General features: G+C 44.8%; 1 protein-coding gene across 1 annotated transcript; it reads left to right on the forward strand.

Moving 5' to 3' along the window:
- The first annotated feature begins 2,916 nt into the window (after nt 1–2,916).
- LOC146210342 (neurotrophin 1-like) lies at nt 2,917–16,718 on the forward strand. The gene is made up of 2 exons (XM_084587495.1): nt 2,917–3,136; nt 15,529–16,718. Exons 1-2 carry the CDS (start codon nt 2,931–2,933, stop codon nt 15,731–15,733), a joined length of 411 nt encoding a protein of 136 aa, XP_084443621.1. The 5' UTR covers nt 2,917–2,930; the 3' UTR covers nt 15,734–16,718.
- The last annotated feature ends 1,433 nt before the right edge of the window (nt 16,719–18,151 follow it).

Consider the following 18,151-nt stretch of genomic DNA (forward strand, 5'->3'; position numbering starts at 1 on the left):
GTTTTGCTGTTGTCCGAGCGCTTTTTATGCGCTTTTCAGGTGTAACTACACTCAGCAGACGACAATAAAATAAGAAGGGACACAGGACGAGCACAGTCCCTTCTCTCTTGTAGTTTGCGCTGTTTACATTATGAACATCTACCAACTAGCCAAATTTAGTCCATCGGTCGTGATGCTCGCATGGTCACTTGATCGAGCGCGGGTGCATGTTGTTTCGCGACAGTGTCGAGAGGTGGGGCGTCACTCTTTCTAAGAGGTGCCCTCTTTCTGCAAGGAGCATGAGGACGCGTCGGTGAGAAGCAGAGCGGCCGGGCTCGGCATTCGCGTAGCAAATTCAGCCGAATGCATTGCAGCGTCACCACCGAAACCTTTGCTGGCGGCTAGAGTCGGCGCTCGTCACTTATCTTACTCCGTGATATTTACATAAAATTTCGTAGCCTTCTGAACGCGCTGCACAATCTGCGCAAAAGCTTGCACTGTTCGATTGCGAAGGGCCCCGCCACGCTGGTGCAGTCATTGTACAGTAAAGATCCCCGGGTGGTCGAAATTACTTGGCAGCCCCCCCCCCCCCCCTACTGCACCTTTTTCTCTCTCTGTTTTCTGTCACACCTTCCTTCCATCCCTTACGGCGCGGTTCACGTATCCACGGCACAAGTGTGACGATACTGCGCCTTTCCTTTCCTGTGAACCAATCAATATTATTATTCGAGTGAAGCACGCAAAGGCATTTTTAGTCAGCGAAACGCATATCGATGCATTTTGTTTGCAAACGCCATCCGTACTGTATGCAGCGCTTTTTAACTAGACACACCAATTGCTTTATTGCCTCACCTATTCATGTAGGTTCATACTTTTCTACCGTAAAAGTGCGGTGTGTTCCAGCGTGTAGAGCGCATTTCTGCAACTGCGCGGTTACGTTCTTTTTTTTTTTTTTTTTTGCATAGAATTTGCAGGCCTGCTTCTTTCCTTTTGTGGCGTTTGTTGTACGCCCTGACGTGAGCCTTTTCACGTGACGTCATTGCACGACGCAACATAATTTGCACGACGCAACATCATAGAGAGAGAAAGAAAGAGAGAGGTAGACAGAGCGAGAGAGCTTAGGGCTACGGTTTTTCACGTGACGCCTGTGAAAAGACGAGCTCTGGTTCCACAGCTGATGCCATTGTGGTGGAATGGTTATGACGCTCGACTATTGTTCCGAACTACCCTGGTTCGAAAGCGAACGTCACCGGCTGCGTTTCGATGGAGTCGAAACAAATATGTCTGCGGCCTCCACGCCAGTGCGCAGGAACATCAAACACGGCACGAGTACCAAACGTGTGACGCACACGGCTGTTCTGCGTAGCCTCAGAGACTGTCTCGGATGCCATTCTAAGAATGGTGCGTATAGGTACTGCTAACTAGCGACGCCGGCGAGATGTTGCGATCTAAGTTTACGAGGCTCACCGACTACTATTTGTACATTGCACAATGCTCACATTGTACTCCATCAGCTACGCACGGGCCTTCGTCAGCTGGCTGCTTAATAGTGTGCATTGAAGTTGCTAACATGTTCGTTATTTGTTTACTATGCGCCCACCCTAAATGCTTCCTCCTTTTATTCTTCGTCGAAGCTCATTGTCGACTGTCTTAGAGAGATTACGGATGAGATGACAGCGTCATCTGCGCGCAGTGTCTGCTAGCGCGCGCTGCACGAAAAGATTGCACTACGCTCCACCGTCGTCTCCACGGTGGCACGGTGCCGTACACTCGGGTCGTGCTCTCCCCAGCCGAGCATACGGCACTGCACGAGTGGCGACCAGCCGAACGTGTGGCAGCGTACGAGTGGGCAGGAAACTCCATGAGTGCTGTCAGCCGAATACACCAAAAGAGGCGTTCATGTGCTGTGCGATGTCAGTGCAGGTTAATGATCCCTATGTGATCGAAATTACTTCGTAGCCCTCCACTACGCCTATTCTTTCTCTCTTTCCCCTTGCTCTCCAACCTCCCGACCTTCCCTTACGGTTCAGGTGTCCACAGACACAAGTGTGACAGATGCGGCGTCTTTCCTTTCCGGTAAACCAATTTATTTATTTATTGTACAACTGAACGGCGTTGCAAAGCGTCTCAGGTATGGTAGGCGCATCGGAAACATTTTTTTGCGCCTTTTTAGTTTTACATTGCCCAACGTTATGGCGGCTCCGCAATACAGGGTTGCCACAACTACCGCCTGTTAAACTTGATAGCGAATAGGGTGTATACGTTATGGTAATAGCAGACGGACCCTTTAGAGTAAATAGAGTAGCAGCAGTACTGCTAACAAGCAGTGCCACTTTTAGCTTCATTTTACGAAATTGGAGCAGCGCTCCGAAAAAAGCTGCAGCATTAAGGTTGCAAGCGCTAATACGTGGCCTAATTGGGTATTTGCCGTAATTGGTTCATTTTGTTGATAGTCCTATTATAATTTGTAATGCGAGAATTTGAAAGCGATGCGCGCGTAAGTGGGATGCTTAGTTGGTTCCCCATAACTGTGCTTAACAAGCTTCAGTGGGTGGAGAAGTGCGTTTCCTAAGTTGCTGTAATCGAAACAATCAAAGCGGTGGTTTATTCTTTACTTAGGTAAGTTACCACCGAAAGAAATGGTCATCAAAACAGCCTACTTTCGTGCTTTCATGTCCAGAATAAAAGAAGAGATTACGCTCTTTGAATTCAGTCCGATCGCTCTAACTACAGGCGCTAAACTAAACGGTATGCCACTGTAGTGAGAATGAAAGACAGAAAACGAGCGATCGTTTGCACGCTCGACTGATGATCGACAGCTCCTCCACGGAGGCAACATCGATGCGCGAGTCTCAAAATTGCGCCTTATTGACTAGGTTGGATCAATCTCGTTTTCCTGCAGGGACTACGTTGGCAAAATGGTGGAACGTGACCTGAAGAAGATCAAGATCATGTATGAAGAGTTGCAGACAGTGGGCGACCCTGAGCTCTTCCCCAACCATCTGGGCAGCGGACCGGCAGCACGGGGTGCCTTCGCCTGCGAGACCGTTGCCAAAACAATGAGGCCGGGCTGGGCCAAGGACGCCATTTCAGGAGAGTGGATGCTTGTCATCAACACCGACGCGTTTCCGCAGAAAGTACGCACCGAGAGCTGCAGGTGAGAAAGCATGCTTTCTCGAGAGATGAGAGCCTTAATTAATTAATGTGGTATTAGAACCGCGTTTACACGAAACATCGTGTGAAAGGTGGTATTGTGATTGCAAGAGGCCTGCCTATCACGAGAAGCTTCAGATCTCTAATACAACACCATTGTCTAATCAGCGGCAAATGACGAATAATGTTTTGCGAACTGACGTCATGCGAATAACTAAAAGAAAGATACCAAAACACATCAACATCGTATCATGTAATGAAAGCTGTAACGGACAGTTCTTTCTCAGGTTTCCTCATACCGCACTTTCACAGACAGGAAGAAGGACACATGATCATACCATATAGCCCGCCTTCAAGTTCTTTTAAGACATCATTCTTTGCAATGCATGTCTGCATAAAAAGTAAACCATCACCTCTCACCACATCATGACAGAAATGGGAAAAACTTCGTATTCTGACGAAGAGCGTTTGGCTAGTTGGTGCCTTCTAAGCACGTACTTTAAAATTCTGTCCCTGTTTGTCGATGTAGCCGCCGGACGCAACGGATTTTTTTCTGCGTTCTTAATGCAAATAAGCCCCTATTGGAGCCATTATTATCATCATCAGCCGGTCTATGTTCACTGCCGGGCGAAGACTTTCCCATTTTTCTCAAATTAACCATGTCCTGTTCCAGCTGCATCCACTTGAACCCTGCGAATTTAATAATCTCATCCACCCACCTAATTTTATGTCGCCCCCAGCTACGCTTACTTTCCCTTGGAATCTAATTGGTTACTCTTAGAGACCATCGGTTATCCTCTCTTCGAACTAAGTGTCCTTCCCATGCCCATTTCTTCTTAATTTCGACCAGAATATCGGTGACGAGTTATTTCTGTGACCAACTCAGCACGCTTCCTATATATTAACGTTACACCTATTATTTTTCGTTGCGTAGCCCTCTGCGCTGTCCTCAACTTAAGTACAACCCTTTTTGTTAGCCTCCACGTTTCAGCCCCATAGGTGAGTACAGGTAAGATGCAACTCTTGTAGACTTTCCGCTTGAGCGATACCGGTACTCTGGTGGTTATAATCCTGCGAGTACTTTCCAAATGCGCTCCATCACAATTTTATTTTGCTAGTCATTTCCCTTTCGTGGTCCGCACCCGCGGTCACTGTCTATTGGAGTAACACTCATTCAAGAAGATGCTGCCACTTAAACATCATATGAAATATAAAATAATTTACAAAGTTAAATGCTATGTTAATGAAGCGCAAAATAAGGACTGAAACAAAATTTTGGGTTTACTTTTTAATGGGCGATGGTACCTCGGTATGAGCCTGTACGGATTTTTTATCCAGCTTCCCTTTGGATTAAAAATTTGCAATTTGTGTTGCTTTTCTACCACAAACTTGCGACAAGCAGAACAATTGCTAATAGAAGATGTTCTGCTTACGTGACATTGAAATGTCAACAAAAATATGTGGCAGCTGCTTGAAAGAAGATCTGATATTGATCAAATAAATGTTTGCACAATAACAAAAAATATCATGCCGATTTTTTTAGCGCTTGTAGTGTTGAACTAAAATAATTTCGCATTCGTTTTTTTTTCTAAAACGTTTCGAACACTAAAGTAAAAATATTTTATAGTTTAATACATGAAGGAGGCATACTTTTTGTCCTAAAACTATAATTACATATAATTCAAGACTCTGCCGTTACCAAAACCGCGTTTTTCGGAATTGCTTTTCAGTGTTATTTTGTTTTGTTTTTTCACATCACAATATTTTTTTCCTCCGTCTTGCTTTCACGCGTGAAAGCTGCTTCCATTGTGCCGAGGCTCTAAACCTTGGCTGCCTCTCTTGTTTGAAGCCCCACTGCTGAACAGTCCTGGTGCTAAGCCTAGTGAACTAAGAAATTTTTTACGTGCTTAACCTTCCGTCACTGCCGTAATTAATTGCACCGTACACGGGAAAAATGAGAAAAAAGTCTCAAATTGGCAATGCCTACTTGACGCAAACATGCCAGTATGGCGAAGGCGGCTTCGAAAGGCTCGCCACAGGAAGCATGCTCACAGTGTCGCAAGGAAGATGTAGACAGAAGAATAAAGTAGCTTATTAGGATATATTTTAGGCAAAAAAAGGCTATGCATTGTAATACCGATGTTCTGTAAAACTTTTAAATCACATCTCTTAGTTATTTCTGATAGTACAATATTATTTCTTTATGTGGAACACTTTTTTTTTTATTAATAAGAAGAAACAAATGAAAGATGTACCTTGAAAGCGAAACAAAAGCAACATTCACCAATTGGCGTTAAGGCAAGTACAGCATTTTCTTCCTAGAGCCAACTACAGCGTCGAAACGCCCTACAAATGTCGTGGGAAATGAAGGAGAGCAAGCTAATATGTGAACCAGTTTTCCACAGTTGTCACAAAGTTTTGAACAATTTTCATATTTGCGTACCTGTGCACTAAAGCAGTAGCTCCGATCACTCATCGTTCAAGTAAGACTTCTCAGTGATTCCCACCTCGGTCGAAAAAGTAAAAAAAAAGCATAAGCTAATAGCGTATGAAACACGGGACGTGGTGAATTCTAATTCCAGAGGAACAAAGTTCTCATGCTCATAGTTGGGACCTTGCAGCAGTGTTAGTAATGCATTGTGGTCTATTTCCAATGAGCTACTTGTGCACGCTTTTATTCATCCTTTTCGCGCTACTATCCAGTCTTAAAACAACGACTTTCTTTGTAGTACATGTGAAGCGCATACTTCAACTAGAACTGGGCAAGTAAAACTTGCTCACAGGCAAAAAGAAGATAAGGGTTTCGGCCATGTGAGCCACGATCTCGTATCCCCATCGACCGAAATTACAATCTCAAAAAACGCCCTTGAGAAAAAATAAGGCTTGAATTACTGCACACAATTACATGTTGGAACACCTTTGGGATATCTTCTGTTTTGCAAATGTTTTGCAAACAGCAGTGGTATAAGATTAAGGTGCCTAGCAAATATTAGTTTTGAAAGTTTTTCTTCGCTTTCCCAAAGTAGTGAAAAGTACCATTGAAAACCAATTGGGTCCAATTTTGGAGGATCGTTGAGGCAGCTCGCCTTCTGGAGGTACTGAAGCGGTGTCCTTGTGCCTCTAATTCGGGAGGTGCCAGGTTTGATCCCTGGTGCCGCCGGGTACCCATCGGTTTTCAATGGGTACAAATGTTCCCCCGGCCTGGTGCTCGACTCGTTGGGGTGAAATGCTTGGGAAAGGGGTTATAGGTGTCTAATAGTTGCCCCAATGAGACAGTTATCCGTTCCACGTCCGCCTCGCGTGGAAAAAGCCCATTATGCGGCCCTTTTTGATGCGCACGCGACCTTTGCAGGCCGAGGTGTTCGTGGCTTTTGCCCCCGAAGGGGCACTGCAGGGTTAGCGGAGCCTTTTTAAAAGAGGGTGAGAGCCGGGCGCCGGGCCGAGGGAAGCTTATACCCATTTTTAGGATGCAGCGGTAGCGTAGAGGTAGACCACCCACCTGCATGCAAGAGGATTGTGGTTCGAATCCCAGTGCCCCGCAATTCTACACAGGATTAAAAATTTACCGTGTATCGATAGAAATGCATAAAAATAGGCTTCGGGTGTGACCTGATGGCTGGGCTAAAGCCACAAGGACGCTCAGTTGTGGATGTGTCGGGAAGCGACCGGAAAGTCCGATGTTGCAAGGCGATATATCACACAGCAACATGGAATGTAAGATCTATCATCATCATCATCATCATCATCATCATCATCATCATCATCATCATCATCATCATCAGCCTGATTATACCCACTGCAGGGCGAAGGCCTCTCCCATATCTCTCCACTTAACCCGGTTCTGTGCTAGCTGCATCCACTTGACCCCTGCGAACTTCTTAATCTCATCCGCCCACCTAACTTTCTGCCGCCCCCTGCTACGCTTTCCTTCCCTTGGAATCCAGTTTGTTACCCTCAGCGACCATCGGTTATCCTCTCTTCGCACTACATGTCCTGCCCATGTCCATTTCTTCTTCTTAATTTCCACTAGAATGTCGTTAACTTGAGTTATTTCTCTGACCCACTCTGCACGCTTTCTATCTCTTAATGTTACCCCTACCATTTTTCGTTCCATAGCCCTCTGGGTTGTCCTCAACTTAAGTAGAACTCTCTTGGTTAGCCTCCACGTTTCAGCCCCATAGGTGAGTACAGGCAAGATGCAACTGTTGTATACTTTCCTCTTGAGCGATACCGGTAAGCTGCTAGTTATAATCTGCGAGTGCTTGCCAAATGCGCTCCATCCCAATCTTATTCTTCTTGTTATTTCCTTTTCATGATCCGGATCTGCGGTTACTACCTGTCCTAAGTAGACATATTCGCCTACTACTTCCAGTATTTCGCTACCTAATGTAAACTCCTGTTCCTTCCCGAGGCTGTTGAACATTACCTTAGTCTTCTGCATATTGATTTTCAAGCCTACCTTTCTACTTTTCCTGTCTAGGTCACCAATCATTATTTGCAGTTCATCCCCCGAGTTGCTTAGCAAGGCAATGTCATCAGCAAATCGAAGATTACTGAGGTATTCGCCATCTACCCTTATCCCTAACTGCTCCCATTCCAAGTCTCTGAATACTTCCTCTAAGCAAGCTGTGAATAGTACTGGGGAGATTGTGTCTCCTTGCCTAACACCTTTCTTTATGGGAATTTTGTTGCTTTCTTTATGCAGAACTATGGTTGCTGTGCAGCCACTATATATATCTTCCAGCACTTTCACGTACGGCTCGTCTACGCCCTGATTTCGCAATGCCTGCATCACCGCCCAGGTTTCAACTGAGTCAAATGCTTTTTCGTAATCAATGAAAGCTATGTATAAGGGCTGGTTATATTCCGAGCATTTTTCTATCACCTGATTGATGGTATGGATATGATCGATAGTAGAGTACCGTTTCCGAAACCCTGCTTGATCCTTTGCTTGATTGCAGTCTAAGGTTGTCCTGATTCTATTAGCGATTACCTTAGTAAATACCTTATACGTAACAGACAGTAAGCTGATTGGTCTGTAATTTTTAAGGTCCTTAGAGTCCCCTTTCTTGTGAATGAGGATAATGTTTGCATTCTTCCATGCTTCCGGTACCGTCGATGACACCAGGCACTGCGTATACAGGGTGGCCAGTTTTTCTAGCACGATATCCCCCCCGTCCTTCAGCAAATCAGTAGTTATCTGATCCTCTCCAGCTGATTTCCCTCTTTTCATAGTTTCTAGTGCTTTCTTGACCTCGTCCTTCGTTACTGGTGGAACGTCTGACTGTTTTTCCCTACCGCCAATCTCATTACGGTCCTGACTACTTTGGCTACTGTAGAGATCTGTATAGAACTCCTCGGCTACTTTGACTATCTTGTCCATATTAGTGATGACGTTGCCCGCCTTGTCCCTTATCGCATACATCTGGTTTTTGCCTATGCCCAATTTCTTCTTTACCGCTTTAAGGCTTCCCCCGTTCTTTACAGCATGCTCAATTTTCTCCATGTTATACTTCCTTATATCGGCCACCTTGCGCTTATTGATTAGCTTTGATATCTCGGCCAATTCGATCTGGTCTGTTGGATTGGAAGCTTTCATACTCTGGCGTTTCTTAATCAAATCTTTCGTCTCCTTGGACAGCTTACCGGTATCCTCTCTAACTATCCTACCGCCTACTTCTACCGCGCACTCAGTAATGATATCTCTGAAATTATTGTTCCTTGCCTCTAGGGTAATGTCGCCATCCTCAGTTAGAGCTGAATACCTATTCTGTAGCGAGATCCTGAACTCTTCTGCCCTCCCCCTCACCGCTAATTCGTTGATGGGTTTCTTTCTTACTAATCTATTGCGTTCGTTCTTCAGATTTAGGTTAATTCGGGACCTCACCATCCTGTGGTCACTACATCGAACTTTCCCGATTACCTCTACATCCTGCACAATGGCGGGGGTTGAACACATTATGAAGTCGATTTCATTTTTAGTCTCTCCGTTAGGACTTTTCCATGTCCATTTTCGGTTCTTCCGTTTGCTGAAGAAGGTATTCATGATTCGTAAGTTATTGCGCTCTGCAAACTCAACTAGTAACTCCCCTCTGCTATTCCTAGAACCAATGCCATAGTCACCTACTGCCTTGTCTCCTGCCTGTTTTTTCCCTACCTTGGCATTGAAGTCGCCCATTAGTACAGTATACTGCGTCTTTACTTTTCGCATTGCCGATTCTACATCTTCATCTATGATCTATGACACAAGGTAAACTGGATGTCGTCAAGCGAGAAATGGACAGATTGAACATTGATATCTTGGGTATCAGCAAGCTCAAGTGGACCGGAATGGGAGAATTTATTTCCAGTGACCATTATGTCTTTTATAGTGGGCACGAATCCAGGAGAAGGAATGGGGTCGCTCTCATAGTAAACAGAAGAATGGGTAAAGCAGTGCTAGGGTACCACCCCAAAAACGGCCGAATGATTTCACTTCGGAACCAAGGTCACCCTTTCAACATTTTTTGTTCCATGAAACACAGTGTTGTAACTATCTTGCACACTTTGCAAAGAGAAATGTCCTTCTTGAGTCCCACAGTTTAAAAACACAGCCTGGCTGTTTGTGTCATTACTGTAACTGAAAAAGAAAAAAGTTCACATATACAGCTACACCTGGTTAAAATGTATTTTTGTGACCCATGTATTTTTCATTAATAAGGACAGCAATGCTTGCAAACAAAACTGCCACTGTGGTACCGAGGTTTATAATATAGTGTGTGAGGGCTTCTAAGGATCTTGTCAGTTAGCCAAATCTATGCACCGATCACTACTGCTGAAGAAGCTCACATTGAGAGATTTTATGGTGACCTGCAACGCCTTTTAGACCGCACTCCATCATCAGACGTCCTTTTTCTCATAGGAGACTGGAATGCTAAGGTGGGGAGAGAAAAAATATCCAAGATTACAGGCAAGTTCGGTCTTGGTGAGCCAAATGAAGCTGGGCAGAGGCTAGTAGAGTTTTGTCAAGAAAACAATACTCATTTTCAACAGCACAAGAGGCGCCTCTACACATGGACTTCACCGGACGGTCTGTACAGAAATCAGATTGATTATATTATCTGCCGGCAGAGATGGAGAAGTGCTATACAAGCAGTAAAAACAAGGCCTGGGGCTGATTGTGGCACCGATCATCAGGTTCTTGTTGCCAAATTTAGGCTTCGATTGAGGAAAACGCAGAAAACTAGAAAGCCTTTCCGGTATGGTCTGGATCAAATTCCATCAGAATATGCTGTGCAAGTGAGGAATCGATTTCAAGAATTATATCTAGAAGACAGAGAGCCTGAAGAGATGTGGACTGATGTTCGTGATATAATACAAGAAGTTGCTACTAAGGTAGTTCCAAAGCAAAACAAATGCAAGAAAGCAAACTGGTTATCTTAAGAGGCTTTGCAAATAGCTGAGGAAAGGAGGATGGCAAAAGTTATGGGGGAAAGAGAAAGATACAAGGTTCTCAATGCGGATTTTCAGAAAATAGCAAGGAGAGGCAAGAATGCCTTCCTGAACATACAGTGCCAAGCAGTTGAGGACAACAGCTAATTAAGGAACACGAGAGCTCTGTATAAGACAATCAAAGATATCAAAGGAAGCTTCTGTGCTAAGCTGGGCGTGATAAAGGACAAACAAAGCAGGGACCTCACTGAAGCCTCAGAGATAAAAAAGAGGTGGCAGGAATACAAAGAAAAACTATACAAGAAGGACCCGGATTTGCAAACTCAACATAAGATAGTTGTGATTACTGATCTCGAGCCGGGCATCCTGAAGAGTGAAGTTGAATGGGCCTTAGCCAGCCTTGCTAAGAACAAAGCTAGCGAAATTGATGACATTCCAGCCGAGTTGCTTCAAAACCTCAACCATGACGACGCTGTTAACGTTATGTATACATTATGTCGCCAAATTTGGACAACCCTGCTGTGGACACAGGATTGGAGGAGATCAGTTTACACTCCCATATCAACAAAAGGCAGTGCAAAAGATTGTTCCAACCAGCGCACGATCGCGCGTTTTTCGCATGCTAGCAAGGTGATGTTGAAAATCCTTCAAGATAGGCAGCAGCAGTATGTGGATCGGGAGCTACCGGACGTGCAAGCTAGGTTTCGCAAGGGCAGAGGAACTAGAGACCAGATGGCCAACCTTCGCTGGATCGTGGAAAAAGCAAGGGAGTTCCAGAAACCCATCTATTTCTGTTTTATTGATTATGCGAATGCGTTTGACTGCGTAGATCACAGCAGATTGTGGCAAGCTCTCCAAGAGATGGGAGTTCCAATTCACCTCTTCTGTCTCCTTAGGAACATGTATGAAGGGCAAGAGGCCACAGTCAGAACTGGGCATGGTCTTACTTATTGGTTCCCTATTGAGAATGGAGTGAGACAAGGCTGCATACTGTCGCCCTGCCTATTTCACCTGTATGCTTAGTGCATCATGAGGAAGGCCGGTCTGGACGAGTCTTCAGCTGGAGTGAAGATTGCTGGAAAACGTGTCAGCAACCTCAGATATGCGGACGATACCACTTTAATGGCAGAAAGTGAAGAGGAACTGAAGAGACTTCTGATGCGGGTAGAAGAAGAGAGAGAAGTTTGGGCTTAAAGTGAACATTAAAAAGACAAAGATCATGGCGTCTTGCCCTATCGGGTCCTGGAGCATCAAGCGACAAGAAGTGGAAGCTGTGACAGATTTTCTCTTCTTGAGCTCCAAGATTACCCCGGAAGAAGACTGCAGCCATAAAATTAAGAGACGCCTGCTTCTGGGAAAGAGAGCCATGGCTAGCATTGACCGCGTAGTAAAGAGCAGAGACATTACACTGCCAACCAAGATCCGTATAACTCGTGCTATGGTTTTTCCAGTTGTGATGTATGGATGCGAGAGTTGGACTGTGAAGAAGGCTGACCGCCGAAGAATTGACGCGTTTGAATTGTGGTGCTGGCGGAGACTCTTGAGAGTTCCTTGGAAGGCCAGAAGATCAAATCAGTCGATATTGTCGACCATAAACCCTCACTGCTCATTGGAGGGTCAAATTCTAAAGATAAAGCTCAGCTTCTTTGGTCATCTGATGAGAAGAGAGGAGTAGCTGGAGAAAGATTTGATGTTGGGAAAGGTTGAGGGTCACCGGAGAAGGGGTAGGCAGCGAACGCGATGGGTAAAGGGCATCCTCGAGGCGCTGCAGATGAAGTGATGTGATGTTAGGAAGATAGTGAGATTCCGGAAAGCGTGGCGTGATATGGTCCATAGGGTCACGAGGTGTCGGACACGACTGAACGACTGAACACCTCCGGCAACGCACTCCCTCTCCAGTAGAGGAGTTGGCCACCCTGGTGCAGTAATTGGCCGCAACCTCCCATGAGTATTCCTATACAACCCCGGCCCTTACTCACCAGTGGCTGCGGAGCAACTGACCACGGTGGCGGTAAGACCTGTGGCGAAGCGGGGAGTGCTAAGAATTTCTGGCTCCGAGGACAGGCTGCCATTGGAACAGTGACCGAGGCTGGCAACTTTCAATGCTAGTACCCTAGCTAGTGAGCCTAGTTTAGCAGTGCTGCTAGAGGAACTAGAGGGTACGCAATGGGATATGATAAGGCTTATTGAGGGGAGGAAGTCAAATGAGGCTTATACTGCGCTGAAGGGCGGGCATGTGCTATGTTATAGAGGTTTACGTGAGAAAAGAAAATTAGGAGTAGGTTTCCTTATCAATAAGGGTATAGCTGGCAATATTATGAATCCTATAGCATCAAAGAGATTGTAGCCGGCATCGTAAATAAGCTAAATAAGCGGCATAAGCTGAAGGTTGTACAAAGATATGCACCTACATGTAGTTACGATGACCAGACAGTAGAAAGCTTCCATGCAGATGTAGAATCGGCAATGGGCAAAGTTAAACTCATTTACTGCACTGATGGGCGACTTCAGTGCCAAGGTAAGTAAAAAGAAAGCTGGAGACCATGCAGTGGGCAACCATGGCATTGTTTTAAGAAATAGGTGGGTGGAGTTACTAGTTGAGTTTGCTGAACGAAATAAATTACGAATCATGAGTACCTTTTTCAGCAAACGGAAGAACCGGTGGTGTACATGGAAAATAACGGGGAGACTAAATATGAAATTCATGTCATACTGTGTTCTTACCCCGGCATTATGAAGGATGCAGGATAACAGGATGCTAAGGTCTCGAATAAATCTACATTTGAAGAGAGAGTACAGGAAGTGAGGAAGAACTCCATCAAACAATTAGCAGTAATGGGGAATATGAAGAATTCAGGCTCTCGTTGCAGAATAGACACTAAGTGCTAACCGAGGACGCCGACCTAGGCCTAGAAACAATGAACAATAATTTCAAAGATATCATTATTGGGTGCGACGTAGAAGTAGGCGGTAGAATTGCGACAGTGGATACCGGTAAACTGTCCGAGACGAAAGCTTTGATTAAGAAACGCCAAAGCATGAAAGCCTCCAACCAAACAGACCGGATAAAAGTGGCATAGGTATCAAAGCAAATCAAGGCGTAAGTTGGCCGACATAAGGAAGTATATTATGGGAAAAATTGAGCATGCTCTAAAGAACGCTCACGGCCTGAAAGCGTTAAAGAGGAAATTAGGCATAGACAAAAATCAGATGTATGCACTCAGGGTCAAGGCGGGCAATGTTACTACTGACATGGACAAGATAATCAAGGTAGCCGAGGAGTTCTACACTAGGCATAGTAGTCAGGACAAGGATTAGGTTGGCTGTAATGAAGATCCATCAGACGTTCCACCAGTAACAAAGGACGAGGTTAAGAAAGCTTTAGAAGCTATGAAGGGGGGAAAAGCAGCTAACTACTGACTTGTTGAAAGATGGCGGGAATCTCATGCTAGAAATTCCTGACGACTTGGAAAGTACCGGAATAATCGAAGAACGCTAACATTATCTTAATTAATAAGAAAGGGGATGTTAAGGACATAAAAATTACAGACGAATTAGCTTACTATCAGTTACATACGAGGTATTTACCAAGGTAATCGCTAATAGAACGAGGACAACCTTCGATTTCAATAAAGCAAATGTTCAAGCATGTTTACGGAAAGGGTACTTTTCCATCGATCATACCCACGCTATACACCAGGTGATAGAAATGTTCGCTGAATATAACCTGCGCCTATACATAGCATTTATTGACTACGAGAAAGCATTCTGTAGAAACCTCAGCGGTCACGCAGTCATTGCGAGATCAGGTTAGGTGAGTGAAAGAATTGGAAGATCGCGGCTGCCACAGTTCTGCATAAAGAAAGGCATAAAATCCCAATTAAGAAAAGTGGTAGGCACTATCTCCCCAGTGCTATTTACAGCTTGCTCAGATAGTGTATTCAAAGGCATGGAATGGGAGCAGTTAAGCATCAGCGTCGATGGAGAATATCTCAGTGATCTGCGATTCGCTGATGACATTGCTTTGTTAAGTAACTCAGGGGACCCACTTTCAACTAATGATAAATGATCTAGACAGGAAAAGAAGAAAGATAGGCAGAAGACAAAGGTAATGCTGAACAGCCTGGGAAGGAACAGCCGTTTAAAATAGGTAGCGAAGCGCTGGAAGTACTAGATGAATATGTCTACTCAGGACAGGTTGTGACCGCTGATCCGGACCATGAAAGGGAAATAACTAGGAGAATAAGATTCTGATGGAGCGTATTTGCAAGGTACTCAAACATTATAACTAGCAGCTTACCGGTATCACTCAAGAGGAAAGTGTTATTAGAGAAATAACTCAAGTTACTGGTATTCTAGTCGAACTTGAGAAGAAATGGCCATGGGCACGAAATGTAGTTCAAAGAGAGAATAACTGATGGTATTTAAGAGTAACCAATTAGATTCAATGGGAAGGCAAGCTTAGCAGGCAGCGGCAGAAAATTAGGGGAGTGGATGAGGTCACGAAATTCGCGGGGTCAATTGGATGCAGCTAGCACAGGACCGAGATAATTGGAAGAAAATGGGAAAGGCCTTCGCCACGCAGTGGGTATAGTCAAGCTGATGTTGCTGATGAGGCGTCTGTTTATAATTAATAGCAATTTAGAGTCAACAATAAATATTTCAGGATAATTTTATGAACGTCTTTATAGAAATTACCTCAGCTTCCAGTGCGTGGAAGAAAATTTTCCCGGTGTAGTTTATCCCGCGCTTACAACAAATAAGTCAGACATTTAAAAGCAATGGGTCGAGTTTTTATAAATAAATGCTAAAATGTAGTATCCTGCCTATGCTGCAGATATATAGACTGCATCGCGTAGTTATACATCTTGTTAAAAAAGATTTTGCGTTCAAACAATCTTCTTCAGAAAATTTGAAACATTGCATTGGTATGACTGAGTGCCAATATCTGATCGTCCCTTTCAGCAAACCGGATGAGCCGTGCTCATTCATCGCTCCGTTCTACGAGTCTACGTGCCAGCAAAGATACAGCCTGCATCGACTGCTTGCCCTTCATCCGTGGAATCCTGAGAAGAGTCCACAGGTGACCCTCTTCAAGTTCCCCGCCGGTTGCTCTTGCCGTGTCGACGCCAGCGGAGGAGCCCAGCCGCAGTCCTACAAAAAGAAATGAGACTCAATTGAGGTCGCCATGGCCCGGACGTTTTCGCTCTGTTCGCGTACCTCTGTTCGTGCCTATTTCCCAGTGCACGTTTTCTCATCTTAGTGAAAACTCTCTTGTAGAACACTGAAGCTTCCGAAAGCTCATCGTTTACCAACTTCCGTACTCTCTGCTTGTTCCGTTGCTCTTCTTTTTCAATCCACAAATCGTCAACGCTGAAGACCGGCAAGATGAGCTGTTAGAGTTGAAGCTGTGAGCACTTGACTTGGAGGAGTGCGTATGAAGCACGCCTGATTGAAATGAACGGATCTTCTCATCTGCTATCAAAGCGTTGCCGCGTTACACTCGCCAGGTATGCGATTTGTGTATTAATAATATGTCTACGCTGCACATTGAACGGGCACTGCATATGAACTGATTTGCTTCAAAACGTTACTTGAGCGTCTCGCGCCCAGTGTTGAGCTGTCGAAGAATGCCCTCACGATGTCGTCAAACTGCACAATTATATTTGACCCGCAATTCTTGCTGGGAGCGTATCGTATATTATTTGTTCTCCGAGCAGATGATGCAAAACTATTCCCCTCCCTGTTTGTCTCCTCATCACGGAGCGGGATTCGACACAAAAATGGTTGACGTGTGATGCCTAGAAATGCCTGGAGATGTGTTTGTGCAAGAAGGCTTTCATGAAGCGCCTGTTGTGCGTGATTTGAACGTACCAGAGAAGAAGCTACCATTGTTTTAGAAAGCAAGAGGTTGGAAACGAAGTATGTTAAATGTTGAGAATTTCCCACGTGTTTTCATTCTGGCTTATTTGGCTTGTTGTTCTTCCCCCAAAAGTGAACAAAAAGTCGCTGTCATCTGCTGGTGACGCTCGGAAGGCCCGCAATTAGAATGAATATCCATGAGGCAACCTGTTATTCTTCTGTCTGTGACGTAGAAAAATAGTGTTTTTGTTGCGAAGTTATAGATGCTCAAAAACAAAACGGCCAAAAGTTTTGTTGTTATGTACAGCCACATGTTCCCTGCCATTCGCGCGTCACCGTGATGCCACTTTCCTCTCTTGCCTGGTTTCTGGCATATCACGTATGTGCAGCTAGACGTCATCGTTATTTTCACAACATTTCTCTTTCTGCCCGAGAATATCGCCTCAGTCGTTTAGCGGTTCTGCTTTGAGCCGAGTTCTCTAGCTTTGCTATTGCGTAGGGTTCTTGTCTTGGATTTCTGCACGGGGGATGCTGTGACGTCATAGAGACAGGAGGGAGGAATGACCTAGACGTTGCTTTTAATCGGGAACGGATGCGTCTACAGGAAAGAATGTTGGTATTGCAAATATGCAGCTAAAAGAGGGTTTACAAAACCTGTTGACGCATCTTGCACCTAATTGCATTCACTGAGGTATACCACCGATGCTGGTCCTTAATGTTCGAATGCCCAGCTGTAAACAATATGAACACCTTGCTGGAATAACGTAGTGAACCGATAAGAAAACAGTCAACAATATGACTTCTTGCAATTCTGGTCACGTATGTCGCACAGCTCAGAAGTACATTTCACAATAAAAAGGCTCTTTATCTGTATACCCTGCATGACGAAAATAACAGCCAAGGAAAAGAATATCGCGGAAAAGAATATGTCACTGACGCCATTAATTTGAGAATCTGTTTTAGGAGGTAAGGAATATTTTCAGTATTTTGTTTCCAGTGTATAACCACCCTTACAATGTGTCACACATCCTGTCATTAGGCTTCCTTCAGCAGGTTTTCATCCGCGTATCATACCGAGTAAGAACACAAGTGCTTTTTTTAATTGTGCACCATTGCTAATGACATGTTCCTAGGTGAGAATTGCGCGTCTGCTGCACGTTCTTCCCTTCACGTTTCTATACAGCTCACGCGAGTCGCGCCGTCCCCCTGAGTGCCAGGGTAGTCTGCCAGAGCAGCTTCCAAGTGCTGACTAACCTGTGTGCCTTATATGTTTCATACACGGCGTCACACTATGAATTCGGGAACGATGAGCTCGCGGGACCTGCTGGTGCTAAGGAGTCCAGGCTTCGTACCCTTGACGCAGCTGAGAATGTGCTGCTTTTGGTTGCCAAGAAAAGATGCCGGCAGCGCGAATATTCTTGTATATGAGCATACTGTATTGCTTTCGAAACACGAGGTATTGCGCAGGCCAAGACTAATGAATAAATGTTGTTTCCAGAGAACTGTTTCGCTTACTTTTGGTTTCGAACGGCCCCGATATACATGCATCATTTCTTGAGAAAGGACCGTTTGAGAGATTTTCCTGTGCGGTTCTTGTCACTTTCCCAGAGTATGAGTCCGCCCGTCTGACATGTGAAAAGTGCCAAACAGGAAACCTATTTCAAGCACACTTTTCTTTTCAACACTACATCATCAACAATGAAACCATTTTCGGCATGATATCGCA

Source organism: Amblyomma maculatum, chromosome 1, assembly GCF_055883805.1.
Source record: "Amblyomma maculatum isolate TAMU_Amacu chromosome 1, ASM5588380v1, whole genome shotgun sequence".
NCBI lineage: Eukaryota > Metazoa > Arthropoda > Arachnida > Ixodida > Ixodidae > Amblyomma > Amblyomma maculatum.